This window comes from Gorilla gorilla, chromosome 11 (assembly GCF_029281585.2).
Source record: "Gorilla gorilla gorilla isolate KB3781 chromosome 11, NHGRI_mGorGor1-v2.1_pri, whole genome shotgun sequence".
Lineage (NCBI taxonomy): Eukaryota > Metazoa > Chordata > Mammalia > Primates > Hominidae > Gorilla > Gorilla gorilla.
The window spans coordinates 62,484,646-62,497,126 of record NC_073235.2 but is presented as its reverse complement, the minus strand read 5'-3'; the positions used below and the strand labels follow the sequence as shown (position 1 = coordinate 62,497,126).

Sequence of the window (12,481 nt, the reverse complement as noted above, 5' to 3'; positions counted from 1 at the left end):
CTGGTTTCAAATCCTGGAGCAAGCCTACTATATTTGTGGCCTTTGGCAAGTTACTAAGCCTCTGTGCCCTAATTTTTCCATCTGCACAATCAGGCACTAATGCCTGTCTCAAAGAGTTTCTGAAGTTAAATAGGCAAAAGACCATATAAATTGCCTAGCACAGTGCCTGTCTCACAGTAGACCCAAATAAATCTGGTTTCAAATCCTGTAGCAAGCCCACTATGTTTGTGTCCTTTGGCAAGTTACTAAGCCTCTGTGCCCTAATTTTTCCAACTGCATAATCAGGCACTAATGCCTGTCTCGAAGAGTTTCTGGAGTTAAATAGGGAAAAGACCATATAAATTGCCTAGCACAGTGCCTGGCAGATACACAGCATTGCAGGAAACTTGCCTTGCCTACCCAAAGAGCTTCACTTTTCTCTGTTAGAGGAGAGAAGAAGGAGAGAGAGAGGGAAGGTGAGAGGGTAGAGGACTTGAGAGATGAGGATGTAAAGGGTTGTTGCAGGGAACCAGAAAATAAGCAGGCAGACTCAAGTGAAATAATTGTCTAGAGGCACTGAAAAGCCAGCACAAAAAGTTTTGGTCAATGGGTTTGTTTTTAGGTATTTGAACAGGGAGGTGGACAGTGGAGGTTTTCCCAGCTCACTTAATTTTGCATAGATAACTTGGTGAATCAGAATTTCTTAATTGACAGAAAGTCTCCCCATTCGTGTTTGCAGGAGAGAGTGAGTGGGGTGGGGGTAAGGCAGGTAAGGAGAATCTGTTAAAATGTGAGATTCACCTCTGAGAATAATCATTTTTCTTCTCCAGTGGGAAGTGAGTTATCAAATTTAAGAACAACTTCTCTGAAAGAAAATTCGCCTCTGCTCTTTCCCACACCCTTACCCTTATTATTTGGCTTTGCAAGCATCCCCACGATACAGGCTTATAAATTTAGTTTATCTCTCCCTTAGCCTGGTCTCCCTTTATTATACCACTTTACTGCTTCTTTGGGGCTGAGACTCTTAAAATTTGGGTCAAATGTTCCATTAAGCTAACCACTTTAGAATACCAATAACACTCCTGCAGCACTTTTCGTCTTCATAGTGGTTCACAAACATCTCCTTCTTCACTAATGAAGATGAGTCGAATATCTTATAGCATCTAAAACCAAAGCTATTTAATCATTGTCTGATGTGGGAAATTGAGACAAAATGCAAGACCAACAAAAAAGTATATTACATTTCAAACTTGCTGATTCAAACTTTTGAAAAATTCTTTGAACATGCAGGCAGAACTTATGCCACAAAACCCTAGTTTTTGTAATGAAAATGGCCATAAGCATAATAGCAACATTGCAGGGGTATTTTTAGCTCTTCATATTTTATAGAGTGCTTTTCAATTCATTATTTCATTTGATCTTCATGAAAACCCATGAGAAGAAAAGGAATTATTATTCACATATTTTAGACAAGGCCTATTGTGATTAATTCACATCCTCAAGTTTCCAGTTACTAAAGATTTGTGCTGAGACTAGAACCCCAAACTTCACGCTCCAAGTCCGAAGTTCTTTCCACGAGGTTTCCTGCCTGTGCTGTGCAGTAACTGGAGGTTCCACTGGGGCCCCTCAAAGGATGGGGGAATGGAGCAGGATGTGTGCATTCCCTTCTCTTTCAACTAGAGCAGCTCCACAAGTATATTGCATTTGGGGCTTCCACATGGATTTCTCCAGTTCAGTTTTATTGCACAGAGCATGCAGCATCTCCTGTACTGTTCATGATCCAGCTGGACTGTGAGCTGCATTCTGAAATTATTCAACAGGCCTGCAAAGCTCCATTAATGGCAGGGGCAGTTGCATACTATAATCTCTCCCCCTTGCCTGCCCACAACCTTGCATCTTTAACACCAGCTAGCTGTTCTGGGCCAGTAGAGCCATCCAATGGCCTTTGGATGCACCAACTCTTCCTTGACTTTCTTTTCTTCTATGTGAGACATAGCGTGTTTCCTCTTTTACCACTGGACATTTTTACCTTTGAGGGTCTCTGATTCATCACAGAGGCCCAGGGGGTTCTTCCAGATCAGAACCATCTTGCCATGGCGATGCTGGTGCCTAACACACTTGTGCAGCCAGCGCTGTTGAAGACACAAACACTCATACACTCATTCTTTAGCAAATTATTCCATTCCTAAAGAGGTGCTCTATGTCTTCCTTTGTCTTCTTTCTTCTCCTTTGCACTCTTCATTTTCCCTATCTTGTGTCTTTCCATGAGCATAAAACAATCAGAACATAGATGACAAGCACAATGCCAGGTACTCAGTATCTGAAAAAATTGAAGCCATTACTTCTGAAGGGAAATTAAGCAAGATAAATATCAAGTAGCAAGTGACGACATTTTTTAAAGAGCCTTCAGGTACAGAATCATCGCAAGTCGTCAGTCATCTATAATCACTCTCTTTTTACAAGCATGCCTTGAAAACTCATTTCTCCTTTTCATCCTTCAAAATTCAGCTCAAATGTCACTTCCTGCAAATGTTTTACTGACATCTCTGGACAGGCTCCATCACCCCTTCTGATGTCTCCTCCAGAACTTTGAACACACCTTTTACTGTAGCACTTTACACATTATATTTATTAGAATTGCTTATTTATGTGTCTGTGTCTCACACTAAACTAAGAATTGGTTTTTGGTTTGCTTTGCTTCATCCTTTTTTTCAAGCAGTTAATATACAGCCTAGCTGAGTACATTGCGGATGTACAATTTTTTATTGTTGTTGATGAATGTGAATTTAGTTAATTAAATGATCACCCAGGATTCAAGAAAAAACAAGCTCATTCTTACTCATTTTAATTCTATTTTTGGAATAGAATTGTTTTCTACTGTTCTTCACTGAAATTTGAAGTGTATTTTTTTTTGCTGTCATATGAGTTGTATAGATTTTGCTGACAAACTTAAGAATCTTAATTTATAAATTGTTTCTGTGGAAAAATACATTTTACCTTCTAAAATGTTCAAGCATACACAAAGAAAAAAGTGGAGTTTTGTCCATAACTAGTATATCACATTTTCCAGTATCTCACATATACTATGAAGGTGGGAGGGAAAATCTCAGTACTGTGCTTTTCATATAAAAGCCTCTCTCTCTCTCTAATTCTGTTTCTGTCTTCCTTTTCCCTGATGTCTGCCTTGTCCCTGCCCCCGGATCTTTACCTCATTTAGAGAATTCATCTCATTCTCTTCATTCTTCCAAGGTTTACAGTTTGGTTTTCTGTTGTATACTTTGTGGTCTACCTTGAATCTGTTATTCACATATTTTCCCCTGTTGAATCCAGTTGTTAGAGGATGAGCACTATGCACCTTTCATTGTTGATTTTTCACAATGGGATTTTGAAGTACAATATTGAAATATGGGGGATATTTTGGTTCCAGATAGGAATAGCTCCTAGTTCCTCATCATTTGCCATCTGAGCACAAAGCAGACAAGGTCCAAGTTTCAGCCTTCACACTCTCTTTTCTCTCTTTCCCATCTTCCATTCTTTTCTCCAGAGATGAAGAGAAATGACATAATCAGGTCAATAAGACATTCGTTTTCATCTTGATTGCTCTTGTCTGGGTGCTTAATTATGAGATGTCAATTATTCAACACTCTAAAGAGCAGTCTTCTGAGCACAAAACGTTTTAGTCATCTGGTATTAAAAATGCTTGTTTTCTGCTTTTAGGCTACAGTGGTGGCTGTGTTGCCATGCGAGGAAGGCATCCACTTGGTCGCTGGGAAGTGAAGCACTGTCGGCACTTTAAGGCAATGTCCTTGTGCAAGCAGCCAGTTGAAAATCAGGAAAAAGCAGAGTATGAAGAGAGATGGCCCTTTCACCCCTGCTATTTGGACTGGGAGTCAGAGCCTGGTCTGGCCAGTTGCTTCAAGGTGATACCAAGGTTACATGGACATTCTTAACAGGACCAACACTATTTTAATTTGATCCATGTATCCCAAATTCCTTTATTCTGGGGCCCTTTTTTTTTCCAGAACAGTGCCTGACAGACAGCAGGTGCTTAATCAACATTTGTTGCCTGTCTCTATCCTTTCAATCATATTCCAAATAATTTTTAAGTAAAAAAAATTGACACATCCTGGTGATATTGAAGGCTTCCTCATGAAGATTGATATCTGTTAAGCAGAAATACCATGCACAGGGCCAGGCGCAGTGACTCACGCCTGTAATCCCAGCACTTTGGGAGGCCAAGGCAGGCGGATCACTTGAAGTCAGGAGTTCCAGACCAGCCTGGCCAACATGGTGAAATCCCATCTCTACTAAAAATACAAAAAGTAGCCAGGCATGGTGCCATGCACCTGTAGTCCCAGCTACTTAGGAGGCTGAGACAGGAGAATGGCTTGAACCCGGGAGGCAGAGGTTGCAGTGAGCTGAGACTGCGCCATAGCACTCCATCCTGGGTGACACAGTGAGTCTCTATATCAAAAAAAAAAAAAAGGGAAAGAACAGAAATAGCATGCGCTAATATTAATACCTGGAAGGAGGGCACCATGCTCTGGTTATCACTCCTGGGGGAGGACTCTAAACACCTAACCAGTTTCTGTGTAAGTTCCTAGCTCTGACAGGAGGTTTTGCACAAACTTGGCTGCCAGAGTATGAATCTAGTGAGACAGAATTCCCACACAACAAGATGGGCAAAGTAACTTTATTACAGGTTGAGTACTCCTTTTCTGAAATGCTTGGAACCAGAAGTGCTTTAGATTTCAGATTTGTTTTTTTTAATATTTGCATCGCACTTACCAGTTGAGCATCCCAAATCTGAAAATTCAAACTCCAAAATGCTCTAATGAGCATTTCCTTTGAGCATCTTGTCACCGCTGAAAAAGTTTTGGATTTTGGAGCATTTTGGAGTTTGGATTTTTGGATTTGGGATGCTCAACTTGTATTCACAGATAGGCAGCAAGAAGCAACCGAAGCCTAGGATCCATGGTGAGCCATTCCCCCAAGGCTCAGGAAAGCACCCCCAGGAAGATGGAATCTTGTCTGCACATGCCCCACTTCGCATGACAGCTGAGGGCTCCCCAAAGCGCTTCTCTCGGGGTTTTATATCCCAGGTGCCACCTGAATCACTGAGCAAAAGTATTACAAGACATCCTATTCTAGGAGGGATAAGGACAGTTCCTCCTTATCTCAGGACATTGCACTCTTGGTACACTCTGCCTGAGAATTGCCAAGAAAAAGAGGAAGAGCTGGGTCAGCAAGGGTCATCTGGGGACCTGTCCTCCTGCAATATTGAGGCCCCAGTCAATATTGTTCATACACTAAGTGAAGGAGGCAGACACTCAGAGGGTGTTAAATGGTGTAATTTCATATTGTTTGTAAACCAACAAATAAAGTTTTTATTATTGAATGATACAATATTACTAATAAGGATAGCTTTTGCAGCTTGCCAGACACATGAAATCAAACAAATTAATGCATACGGTTGATCTGTATGTGTATATATGTGTGTGTGTATGTATGTGTGTGTATATATAAGTGAAGACATTTCTATTTTTAAAATCAGCTTTAGATCCTACATTTAAATTAGTTCCTACAATCTTGTCAGAAACACATTTTTTGAAATATGATTTTTTAAAATGTTTGGTGGTTTTGTCTTGGTTTATTTTACAAATAGGGGTTCACTACCTCTTGGGAAAAAGTTCCCCAGCATCTCTGCACAGGCAGAGCAGAATGAAGACAGACTCTATCTCTGGAACTGTTGTAGCTTGTAGATGGCATGAAGCAGCTGTGAATGTGCTCGATTTAAATTGTACACATGTATAATCCTACATTACATTCATAGAATAATAGGCCCAAAAGTGGCCTCGCCCAGTAATAAGTTAAACCTTAGAGATGAGTAAACTGGGGCCTGTGAAATGTAGTGATTTGCCCAAGATCACGATTATTTATTGACAGAGTTGGAATAAATGCCTGGTTTAGGACTTCTGATCTGGTGCCTTTTCTACTATATATCACCCTGATATGTCAACAAATGCATGGTGTGTGTGATAGGCATGGTGGTAGGATTTATGAGCTTATAGTGATTTGGGAAGAGGCTCCCAGAGGAGGCAAGTTTTGACATATAATTTAAAAGATGGAAAGGTTGTGCTGTGGTCCACAGGACTTGGAAAGCTATTCATTCTGGTCTCAGCAAGTAAGAGCCTGGTGAGGGCTGGCCACAGGGTGTACCTGTCTGGCATCAGAGGCTCAGGCTTAGTGCCAGGCAGTTAAAAATAAGAAGGGTACAGAGGACTGGGATTGCAAGCTCTGGGTCTTCAGTCCCTTTCCCCAATCTTAAATAAAGCCAACAGAAGACCTTCCATTCATCTGGCTTCTTCCTGCCACCATGAAGACAGCTGAGAAGCAGCAGAGATTTTAGGCACAGCTGAACCACTGCACTGCCAGTTCAACTAAGATCCAAAGACTCTAGAAATAGAGCTACCCTAGGTCCCAGGTCTAATTTCTCATTTCTTGCCCTGGGTCAGCCAGAGTAATGATCAATCTGCTAATTCTAATCTGTCAGAAGGCAATCTGGTGGGATGGAAGTTTATGGACTCTGGAAGCAAGGTATTGTAGGTCTAATTCTAGCTCTGCCAGTTTATAGCTGTGTGACCTAAAATTCTTAACCTCTCTTGGCCTGACTTTATTTATCTCTTGACAAATATTTACTGAGGGACAAGTACATGCCAGTCACAGAAGATTTAGGGTGAAAAAAAATTCTTCAAAAAGCTCATTTATAAAACTGCGTTTATTATATTCTCCTCAGAAATTTGTTATGAGGATAAAAGGAACTAATAGTTTTATGATGACTAGGCACATTCTAATTCAGTAAATATTACTTCCTCCCACTAGATCAAGCTCTTTATAAATAATAATGATGATTATCTTAATATTACTGTTACTTTCTTGATCAGAGTTTAACAACCTGACTTTATCTATAACAATGTTAATTTATTTTCTTTGACTATACAGGTATTTCATAGTGAAAAAGTTCTGATGAAAAGAACATGGAGAGAAGCTGAAGCATTTTGCGAAGAATTTGGAGCTCATCTTGCAAGCTTTGCCCATATTGAGGAAGAGAATTTTGTGAATGAGCTCTTACATTCAAAATTTAATTGGTAAATACTTGTTAATTATGAAAAATTACAGTCAAATATTCTATCTCCCAGTAATGGCTTCTGAGGGGTGAGCATCCCAAGTAGTTGTTTAAAATTCCCATATTTGTATTATGCCCAAAGCCAAGAAAAATAAATATACATATAGTTTTATGTTTATCTTGTACCAGGTTCTCATTTCATAAAACAAAGAACAAAGTGACAATTGTTTAGATATTTGAAATCTTTTCTTTGTGCCTCAAGTCAGAACTGTAGAGCTTTCCTGCCAAACTCAGGAATTATCTACCCCAATGGTTTTCAAAGTGTTGTGGAAGGATCCCAAGAATCCTGGAACCCCAGGAGTATGAGAGGGCCACGTAGGCAGAGCTCCTAGTTCCTTCCGCGCCTCACCAGAGCGGCTCCGACCAGCTCCACTGCTAATTATTTTGTATATAATTGGAGCCTATGTAAGATTTTGTTTGGAAAAAAAAAAAAAAAAGAGTCCCAGTAATTTTTTTTTTTAATTCCAACCCAACCTCCTAAGTTTTCATTTGAGGAAACAAGCTTTCCCTTATCTGTATCCATCTTGCAAGTTTACAGAACCTTGAATTCAGTGGAGTTAGAAACTCAAGCTTAAATCGTAAGAACTCTAAACAGTCTTGTGCTACCTCCCACCACATACCGTGGTCATCTGCTATCTGCATAATTCCTTCCAGTTTCAGAATGCTTCTTATTTGGGAGAAAGCCCATTCCATTGCAGAAGGCTGGTTTCAAAGAGCAGTTTTCTAATAAGCCAGAAATCTGCCTCCCCTCAGTTTGAGCTAGAGCAAATACAGATCAAATCTACTCTATTTTCAAATATTTGAAGACAGTCATCTTGTCTCCTTCCTGTGAGCCCCCCACCCCCGACTTTGGCCTCTCACTTTGGAATGTTCTTGTCAGTCAGCCTGCATTGTGGAAGGGGCACAGTTACATGCATAGCTGGTTGGATAATTCAATAGACATGACAAACAAAATCCTGCCTCTGAGGATGTTGTGATCAGCACACCTCCATGACTCTGTATATTTATTTAATGAAAACAACCATAATAATAGGTACTCTGCTTCAAGCTCTGGAAATCTAGAGTCTCAATGAAATACTGGCCTGAATCCCAGAGAAAAATCCTGTACTATTTTTTCAGGAAAATTCTGGCCTTTCCCACAAGTTTCCTTGTAGGACATTCCCATAAAAAGATTAACATGCACCATCTATCAAATTATTCATCTTCCACATCTACAACAATGACCTTAAAGCTGGGAGTTTTTGACATCTCTCCATGTGAGTCTTGTGCAGCATTCTGCAGGGGAGGAAGGAGATTTTATGGTCAAATATGTTTGCAAAACAATGTACAATCTTGGAGATTTGCCATGTACATTAGCATCGTAAAGGGTTCTAGAAGGAAGCACTTTCTTTGACCACAATTCCCTTTTTTAAGAACACTTATTGACATCCCACAGAACTGCTAGTCCCTACGGGAAATGCTGACATGAGGCCATGACTCAGGAACCTGGCTGCTCATCACACTTGGTCGGGACACCTTTTAATACAGAGCTTTCTGGCCTCACACCAGAGCTGCTGAGTCAGACTCTCTGAGTCTGAAGAAAAGTTTAAGAAGCTTTCTGGCTAATTGGATTATCAGCCAGGTGTGAGGCCGCAAATCCAAGGGATAGGTGATAGTCTCCATTGTTCAAAGTTACATTTTGCTTCATTACTTTAGCTTCCTTTAAAACATATTTGCATATTCTGTCCTTGCATTTTAGTGAGGTTTGCCATATGACAACCACACACACACTGCTTCCCAGTTTGCTTTAAGATCAAATGTCACTGTCATTTCTGTTTATGTAAGTTCTCATGCTTGAAACGTCTAGCAGAATTTAGTCCCAAGCTAAATCATGGATCTTCAATATCTGATCACAAAAGTCATATAATATGAGCCAGGCACAGTGGGTCACAGCACTTTGGGACACCAAGGTGGGAGGAACACTTAAGGCCAGGAATTCAAGATCAGCCTAGGCAGCGTAGTGAGACTCAGTTTCTACAAAAAAATTTTTCAAAATTAGCTGGGTGTGGTGGCCACACCTGTAGTCCCAGCAAAACCTAGTTCAAAGTTACAGTGAGGTATGATTGTGCCACTGCACTCCAGCCTGGGCAACAGAACGAGAACCGTCTTTAAAGAAAATATTTAAAAATTCTTGACTGGGTGCGGTGACCCACACCTGTAATCCCAGCACTTTGAGAGGCCAAGGCAGATTGCTTGAGCCCAGGAGTTAGAGAACAGCCTGGGCAACATGGTGAAACCCCATCTCTACCAAAAAATACAAAAAAATTAGCCGGGTGTAGTGGCAGACATCTGTAGTCCCAGCTACTCAGGAGACTGAGGTGGGAGTATCAATTGAGCCCAGAAAGAGGAGGTTGCAGTGAGCCAAGATTGTGTGCTACTATACTCCAACCTGGGCGACAGTGTGACCCTGTCTCAAAAAAAAAGATTATCAATAACTGTGTATGTTTCAGTTTATTCCCAGACTACCAGAGAATTCAGTCAAATCTGATGCTTAATTATAGCAAACATACCAGATCTCATAGTTAGCAAGTATAGCAGGTATGCTGCTTTTCCTTCCTATGGCACTGCTTTTCTATTTCTATTTTATTAATCAGACACACACACACACACGTATGCACATACATGTGTGTTTATTAAATATTATACAATTTCAGGAAACTGATGAAGAGAAAGTAAATACCATTTCATCTTCCAGGAGCCAGTATATAGCAGGAAAGACATAGAACTCTGAATTCAGTGAGGAAAGAAAAAGTCACAACACCGGGAGAGTGACATGGATTTTCAGCCTATGCCATCGAGATTAATGTGCTTGGCTTAAACTGAAGGTGGCCATTCTCACCTTCTCCCAGCCTTAAATGAAAGTTAGTATCATCATGACAATGACCAACCGGGCACCAGTGATCTCTTGGATTTCTAAGCTGAATTTGAATTTAATTTGTGTCATACAGGCAGAGTAGCTGACATATCCGAGAAGGAATTCCTTGCTTCTCTGCACGAAGGAAAATAAAGTATCTGTCCTGACATCTGAATATTTTAAATCTTTGATTCTTCAAAATTATCCTCAGAAAATTATCTTAGTGAGATGGTTCATTGCACAGGTAGGCTTTATTACTCGATTTATTGAGTATTCTGTGGACGCATTTGTACTCTGCCTCATAGAAGGGAAGGTGATTCTCTGTGGAGCTTCTCACCAAGTATAAACCAATGGTGACAACTGAAGTTAATGAACCATGGCTCAGGGTGACTGGCTTTAGAATTATTTATGTTGATATCTGAAAAAAACCCAAAACCTACTGTGTACCTTTTATTCAGTGAAGATGATGGTGGTTGACTTTCAGAGAATACATGAACGTTTAACAAAAGAACAACAAATCAAAGCATAGTAAAGTAGAATAAATAGTATAGTGAAGTAGCAAACACACAGTAAAGTAGTGAAAGGTCCTCTTGGCTAGAGATGTTCCAAAGTTTCTTACCAATTTTCTTTTCATGTGTTCTTGTCCTGACTGAAAGGCTTTGCTATTCCTGATGAGAAACTCATGTTCTCAATAAAAGCTGACTTTTCCCCACCTGTATATCACCTGTGAGCAAACCACACAAACCAAGAGTAATAGAATGTGAGGCTTATTCTTCTCTCAGCTCATGTCACAGCACAGGGTTTTGCACATTTAAAATGTTCAATGCTTGTTGACTTGATCAATCCTGCCAGTAGCATCAGCTGTTTCCTGCATACATAAATATTTTAAAATATTTTTTCTTTTATTATTATTATACTTTAAGTTTTAGGGTACATGTGCACAATGTGCAGGTTAGTTACATGTGTATACATGTGCCATGCTGGTATTTTTTGAACCTTTCACATAATGCTGTAAATTTGATGGGAAAGGCAAAGCTTTTGTTTCTTCTCTTCACAGGACAGAAGAAAGGCAGTTCTGGATTGGATTTAATAAAAGAAACCCACTGAATGCCGGCTCATGGGAGTGGTCTGATAGAACTCCTGTAAGTCTTTTCAAACTGGAGAAAAGGGATGGATTCAAAACAAGTGGGCCTGGGACCACTTGGTAAACCAACCAAGAGAACCTAGAAATGATGGCCAGAGCTCCCATGACAAAACTGCACCAGACCTTAGTACCAGGAGAATTATTTGGCAAGGTCCTGGGAAATCTTTGCTAGCCATATTGTTCTGAGGCCATTGTACAATTTCAGCCTGAAAAAGTATCAAAAACCTCCAGAAAGTCCCCCCAAACCATCTCCCATATGAAGTCTCTCTGGCAGAGAAGCAGCTATTCTTTAAAATAACACAAGACTCCCTTTACCCTATACCTCCCTATCCTGCATATCACCTGATTATCTGAGTATGGGAACCTTGTCCATGTCATAATGAAATGAAGATTATTTTGGAGAATGATTTTTCATTTATCTCACTCTGAAAGGACAGTAATGCAAGTTTTAGAAATATCACCTTCTAGAGCAAGTTATTCCAGAAGGAAAAAAAAAGTCTTGGTTTTCATTCATTCCCATACTTGCAAACCTCTATGAAGGACACAGAGAACTCACTATTGCATTTTTTTCCAGTTGCAATGGGTAATTCTCACATTTTTCTCAAAATGACAGGGAAAAAACTGAAGTAGTATCCTAGATTGAAGTGGGATCCATCCTACGGCACATGAAAAATCACATTATTCACTTTCACCTGTGAAATGGGGAGACTCCCAAGAGCCTGCAGTGAGAATTTAATGCAACTGCTGTTTATTGAGTCCTTATACTGTTCTAAGCGCTGAGCGGAATGCACTCCTACATGATCTCATTTCATCCTTACAATAACTCAGTGCCATGGGTATTAGAATGATTAAGTGGCTTGCCTAAAATAATATATAGGAGAGCCAGGATTTGCACACAGGTTGTCTGACTCCAAAGTCACAATGTTATAATATCTCATGGTTGGCAAAATATCAGTAGCCAAACTTTGAAGTAGTAAAGAACAATAGAGAAAGCCCCATACCAAGATGGTGTTCAAATTTGTGTCAAGGAAGAGGTTTATAGAAGAGAGTAGGAAGAGATTTTAAAGGTCATTCAGCCCCACTAATCCATTTTTCTGATAAAGAAACCAAGGCTCAGAAAACAGAAAAGGCATAGCAGGGTCAACTTGCTCTGTAAATGGCAGCCACTACATGGGACAGCTGGGTGGTTCAAGTCAATGTAGCACTAGAAAAAGAAAATGTGATACATAGAAGTTGAGAACACTTTCTTTTGTTTTAGTATAACAAACTCATTAGTAAT

The 12,481-nt window shown here is 40.0% G+C and overlaps 1 protein-coding gene across 48 annotated transcripts in view; it reads left to right on the top strand.

Annotated features, from left to right (window-relative positions):
• PLA2R1 (phospholipase A2 receptor 1) overlaps window positions 1–12,481 on the top strand; it is a 130,397-nt gene that overhangs the window by 71,354 nt on the left and 46,562 nt on the right. For all 48 annotated transcript variants that reach the window (XR_008677326.2, XR_010129589.1, XR_010129588.1 and 45 more), the window contains 3 exons: window positions 3,697–3,899; window positions 6,982–7,127; window positions 11,116–11,200. Coding sequence is in view for 40 of the 48 variants with exons in the window: in XM_063694904.1 (XP_063550974.1) it covers window positions 3,697–3,899; window positions 6,982–7,127; window positions 11,116–11,200 (434 nt within the window). In the remaining 8 variants the exon portion in view is untranslated. The remainder of the gene's footprint in view (window positions 1–3,696; window positions 3,900–6,981; window positions 7,128–11,115; window positions 11,201–12,481) is intronic.